Source organism: Palaemon carinicauda, chromosome 44 (genome assembly GCF_036898095.1).
Source record: "Palaemon carinicauda isolate YSFRI2023 chromosome 44, ASM3689809v2, whole genome shotgun sequence".
NCBI classification, from domain to species: domain Eukaryota; kingdom Metazoa; phylum Arthropoda; class Malacostraca; order Decapoda; family Palaemonidae; genus Palaemon; species Palaemon carinicauda.
Genome location: NC_090768.1, coordinates 44,131,480 through 44,138,105, shown reverse-complemented (window position 1 = coordinate 44,138,105; position 6,626 = coordinate 44,131,480). Strand labels below are relative to the sequence as shown.

General features: G+C 32.3%; 1 protein-coding gene across 1 annotated transcript in view; it reads left to right on the top strand.

The window, feature by feature from the left end:
- Positions 1-5,918, top strand: part of LOC137634502 (trichohyalin-like) — a 132,967-nt gene extending 127,049 nt beyond the window's left edge. Inside the window, 1 exon segment of the mRNA XM_068366938.1 lies at positions 1,369-5,918. Within this exon segment, the coding sequence (XP_068223039.1) occupies positions 1,369-1,544 (176 nt within the window). The 3' untranslated portion in view covers positions 1,545-5,918.
- Positions 5,919-6,626: the final 708 nt, after the last annotated feature.

The window sequence follows — 6,626 nt, the reverse complement described above, 5'->3', positions numbered from 1 at the left end:
AACATAAGGCTAGAGAAAAATCATCGTAAACCAGAAAAATACAGACAAAAAACAACAAAACTGGCGTAATCTTTTCCCTGGGAAAATCCACCAGAATCCAAAAAGGACACAGATGCATAAACCGGACACGAACCAAAGCTTTGGCAAACACTATACACGTTTTGCCCAGGGATAGACTCAGAGTTGCCACTTTGGCCTTTTTTCCCAAGCAAAAAAACCCTTGAAATTTAGCCTTTTTGAAATAGGCTGGCCTTTAGTAATATCATGAAGAAAGGTGGGCATTAAATACTATATTTTTGGCCTTTTTCTACTAATGAGTTGGTCTTTTAATGCTGCAATTAATTAGAAGTTGGCCTTTTCTCATTCAGAAAACCTAGCAACCCTGAGTCGCCAGAATAAACATTGGTTCGTGGAATCGTCTAACATAACCCCGTCCCCTTTCGAGTGAGGGTGTACTTGGGTCTTAGAGCAGAGGCACCGTCTTACTGAAGACTGATGAAGGGAAGTCTAAGAGGAATGTGAAATCAATGCAGTGACTGGATCAAGACGATTGCGTCTTAAAAGAAAATGGGGGGGGTAGAGATTGAAATATCCGCTAGAAAAGGGAAATAGGAGATTCTACCTCTATTTACATACAAACATAACACACACAAACACATGTATACACACACACATATATATATATACATATATATGTGTGTGTGTGTATGTGTATGTGTGTGTGGGTGTGTATTATGCAGGTGAATGAAGGGAGGAACATAATATACAATTATATGTATGGATATATATATATATATATATATATATATATATATATATATTATTCACATATAAATAATATATGTATATATAACATATGATTATAATAATAATAATAATAATAATAATAATAATAATAATAATAATAATAATAACTAAGGGAACTGTGTAAATTACACGAAATGATATTTTCAATACTTATTATCTTGTTCCTAACCTATACATGTTTGAATAAAATGTTCCAAGATTAATTTTATAATCTAGGTTATGGAAATTGATAGAACTCAATTTTTTGTCTAACATTTAAAAAAAGAGTCAGGTGCTAAAGACAAAATGGGGAAAACTATATAAGATGTGCTTTGGTTAAGTAATCAAAGTCTAATGTGAATTTGTAGGAGTATACCATGAAATTATTTCCGTTTTCTTTGAAGCGTGAATTTGTAAGAGTATACCATGAAATCATTTCCGTTTTCTTTAAAGCGTGACACAAAATAAATAACACACATGCTATCGTATTAATATATGGATTACTAATTACTTTGTCAAGTTAACCCTTTCCAGCACACGTAAAAGACTATTGTAATCAAATCCTTATATTTCCTTTCACAGGATCACTAGCAAGGAGCAGCTGGTTCCCAAGACAGTACAGAGGCGACTACACCGTCGAGATGAAAAGGAAGCGAGATGCTTCTGCGCCTGTTTATCCAAATTACCAAGAAGATGACGAGGAAGACCAAGATATTGGAATGGGAAACTCGGAAGCTTTTTATACTTATGCCATTTAAATTGTAGAATTGTTTTTAAAAAGAGTTAATTTTATCCTACTGAAGACAAGTACAGTACACGATGTTGATGATGACGTGTACCTTTTTGTGGCATAAGTGTTCTCTCTCCGTCAGGAAGCTGTAAATGTTAATATTTAAATATAGGAAGGAAAAAGATATCATCTCTATAACCATGTGTTTAGAATTTCGTTTCTTATGACTAACCGAGGGGTACTTTTTGACTCTGGCATTTGAGACTATCATTCTTTAAATACTGTCTAGAAATACATCTTTGAATGGATGGGAAATCCTGCGTCGTTCAAAAATAAACAAAAGATATTCTTATTTCAGCATTTCACTTACAAACTCATCTCGCGTACCTGATCTTACATATCTGAAAACAGAAAATTCTCCAATTGATCAGTCGATCTAACTCGATTAAAATCTCTGCTCTGTGCTCATTCTGATTCCTAAATATGCTCTTTTTTATTATTTGTCTCCCAAAATAGAGGAACGGTGGAGTCAAATTTATTTATAATCTATAAAAACTTGAGAAACATTTCCAGGTCATTGTCATGGGAAATCTGTTTCTTAAATATGTTCTTTTTTAAATTCTTATCTCCCAAAATAATGACACGTTGGAGTCAAATTTAGGTAGAGTTGATAAAAACTTAAGAAACATTTCAAGGTTGTTGTCATGGGAAATCTGTTTCTTGAATATGTTCTTTTTTACATTCTTATCTCCCAAAATACAGATATGTTGGAGTCAAATTTAGGTAGGGCTAATCAAAAGTTGAAAAATATTTCCAGGTTGTCAAGGGAAAATAAAAAATGATAAACATGAAAGGTTTGTTTCCAGTGTGGATAGGTGGAACTGTTGGTGTTTATTTCCAGATAAAAAAAAAAATTAAAAACATTTTTCACCCCCCAAAATTACCTTGATTATAATTCAAGGTTTGAAAATTAGGGCCATGAAAAGCGTGCATATAATTAGACTATTAATAAAAGTAAGCCACTTTTAAAATATGATTAATTGACGTATCAAAGTTAATTATATGCTAAATCTGTCTATCGTAGCAGTATAAATTAAGAGTTAACGATTCATAACATCGGCGAAACTCACTTAAGTGTAGTTAAGCTAACAATATTGCATCGCTTGGATAAATTGCTATCTCTCTCTCTCTCTCTCTCTCTCTCTCTCTCTCTCTCTCTCTCTCTCTCTCTCTCTCTCTCTCCACATGCACATACAAATAACCAACATATTTGATTCCTTAAATAGCATAATACTACAAATCAAATATCAAGACCCCTGAAAACTTAAGGTCAATACAAACACTAGTCATTAAGGATCATTATGATACTCTAAACAGCACTAAAAACGACCTAATCTCCCCCTAACATCTCCTCCTCTTGACCTTCCTACCTCACCATTTCTCAGATTGCCCTAGTCATAATAATTCCACGACGAAGAATGTTTCATAAAGCATTTTTTTAAGGGTAAAAAATGTAATTTCCTTAGCCAGTCGCAATACGAAGACTTGCCAGCCTTGTTTATCTGTTATTTGCTTGTGAGAATAAGAATAGTTTAGTGATAGATTATTTTACCTTTATTCGATAGATATTCTGATAAACAAATGATAGATTAACAGGTTGAATTGTATACCTTAATAGATAATTGATAATCGCTGGGGGATATGACAATTTCTCTCTCTCTCTCTCTCTCTCTCTCTCTCTCTCTCTCTCTCTCTCTCTCTCTCTCTCTCTCTCTCTCTCTCTCTCTCTCTCTCTCTTAATAGTGACTCTGATAGGCAAATGTCTGATTACCAAGTTGAATTGCTTATGTAAAAATACACTTGACAATTGCTGGGAGATGTGAAGCTAGTCCCCTTACTTTCTCTCTCTCTCTCTCTCTCTCTCTCTCTCTCTCTCTCTCTCTCTCTCTCTCTCTCTCTCTCTCTCTCTCTCTCTCTCTCTCTCAATATGAATCCAATTGCGTTCATTTTTGCTTCATGTCAACTTTTCAATTCAAAGACCTCGCCGGAACAAATCGGTCTCAGTTTGGTAAAGGTTTACAAGGAAGAGATAAAATCAAACCTCTTGATTGGTGGGTCCTAATTCAAAGGTCCACGTCAGGTATCCTATGCTACTTTAATACCTCACCCTTTAAGCAAGAGCCAGTGCTGGTAAAGGAAGATAAAGAAAAGAAAAAAAAAGCCTTAAATTTAGAAATTACAATGAAATGGAAAAAGACAATTTTTTCAATTGAAAACAATTTTCGATTTATCAATAGGATAATGAAAAGAAAATAAAGGAATGAAGAGATAAAGGAACACAAGAAAGCAAAGCAAATCAAAACTAAATCACAAATATGGAACCATAAAAATCTTGGAACCAAAAAAAAAAAAAAAAAAAAAAAATAGATATGGACTAATCTGGAGTAAAGCCAACCATTAATAAGAATAATGGGATTATAGCCCTGGCTGTCCCAGGAGATATGTCATCTTAAAAGAATTTAGAGAACGAGAAGGTGGTCACAAATTAAAGGTTCCTGACCTGACCCGAAGTTCTGCAAAATTTAAAGGTTCCTGACCAGATCCAAAGTTCTACAGAATTTAAAGGTTCTTGACCTGACCCGAAGATCTGCAGAATTTGAAGGTTCCTGACCTAACCCAAAGTTCTACACAATCTAAAGGGTCCTGACCTGACCCGAAGTTCTACAGAATTTAGAGGTTTCTAAACTGACCCAACATTCTACAGAATTTAAAGGTTCCTGACCTGACCCGAAGTTCTGCTGAAGTTAAAGGTTCCTGACCTGATCCAAAGTTCTACAGAATTTAAAGTTTCCTGACCTGACCCGAAGTTCTACAGAATTTAAAAGGGTCCTGACCTGACCCGAAGTTCTACAGAATTTAAAGGTTTCTAAACTGACCCAACATTCTACAGAAATTAAAGGTTCTGACCTGACCCGAAGTTCTGCTGAAGTTAAAGGTTCCTGACCTGATCCAAAGTTCTACAGAATTTAAAGTTTCCTGACCTGACCCGCAGTTCTACAGAATTTTGAAATTCTCCCGATTCAACTACCCGATAACGAACATATAATTTCAGTGAAAAAACAGAAAAAAATGAAACCTATTCTCTAAAAACACGAGGGACTAAATTGTTATAACGTTGGAGCAATTGAGAGGAAACCCAAAGACGGATTAGTGATATGAAAAAAACGTTCAGAATCAGGTCTTTGTCAGAATGAAAAGAGGGAATTGGTATCGTGGAAACCTGGCTAATCTTTCATTGACCTTTCTAAGGATTGGCCTTTTAGGAAAACGAAAACAATTAGGATATTATTCCGAGGAAAAATTGTAAATTATATGATGTTTTAAGAAAAATTTTATTATATCTGTTTAAATGTCTACTTATTTAGTAAAAAGAGAATTCTTATAAAATAAAAAACAATAAGGAAATTATTTCAAGGAAGTAAATTATATGATGTTTTAAGAAGAATCTGATTATATCTATTTCAACGTCTACTTATTTAGTAAAAAGAGAATTCTCATAAAAACAAGAAAAATAAGAAAATTATTTCAAGGAAAAGCGTAAATTATATGATGTTTTAAGAAAAATTTGATTATATCTGTTTAAATGTCTACTTATTTAGTAAAAAGAGAATTCTTATCAAAATAAAAACAATAAGGAAATTATTTCAAGGAAAAGCGTAAATTATATGATGTTTTAAAAAGAATCTGATTATATCTGTTTTAACATTTATTTATCTAATAGAAAGAGAATTCTCAAATAAATAAAAACTATAAGCAAATTATTTCAAGGAAAAGCGTAAATTATATGATGTTTTAAAAAGAATCTTATTACATCTGTTTTAATATCTGCTTGATTGGTAAAAAGAAAATTCTTATAAAAAACGAGGAAAAGTGTCAAGATTATATAATGTTTTAATAAGATTCTGATTATATCTCTGTTTTAATTTCTACTTATTTAGTAAAAAGATAATTCTTAAGGATATGAAAACAATAAGGAAATTATTTCAAGGAAAAGCGTAAATTACCACTAAAGACAGAAACAAAAATCAATTTGAACAGTTAAATCTTAAACTATTTTCAATCTTCGAAAGCAGTTTCATAAACAATTACTTTCGTTCACTTCTAAGTCGAAATGAATAATACTCTGTTGATTATACATGAAACTCTTCAATGCAATTAAAAAAATATTTACATCGCTAAATCCAATTCAAAATTGATTCTGTGATGAGAATTTAATTAATCACTTTGGAACAGACAAGTAGCTTTCGAAAAGTCGACCAGAATAATCATTGTCCTCAACAATGAAATTCAGAATATAGTAAAAATATCAAGGATTTTCACTGTTAAAAAATTGCATTAAAAACGGTAAATGCGTGGAAATATTTATTCCATGATTTTTACCCGGAAATATTGACGTAAAGGAGTGATATTACGGTCACCAACCCGTAAAATATACGAACAAAGTATGGTAAAATTACGGTTGCCTGTATTTTACTGAAATACAACTGAGAACTATATTTTTACGGAGAATTGTTGATTGAAATTACGCTTAATTACTTTTATGAGATAAATTAATACTATGTTCACTAATTAGCCATTAGGAAACTTCCTTTGAACTTTAGTATCTGTAATTAATTATAAAGTATGACCTCATTACTTCAGAACTGTTCATCTTAAAGTAGTTATTGAAAACAGTGATTACTAAAAGCAAATTCTCAACGAAGCATGAAGAATTTTTCATCCATTTAAAGATGTAGAAATAAAAAGTGTCTTTTTTTCTGAGTACTGCGATCTTCTCCATCATATCTAACAACCTCGGGTAGACATAAAACTTGTAAACACTTTCTGTACCTTCTCACCTGATGTTTTGGAGCTACGATGATGTGTAAACATGTAAACAGTGTATGGAGTGACACCATAGATTCTGCTGTATATCAGAGTGCATGTAGTTAATGTCTAGTTTGTCTTCACACATAAAAAAAAAATATATATATATAAAAAGAAATCATATATTCATAGATGTCTTCCACAGTCATATAAAAGTGAACGTTATGATGATAATAATGATGAT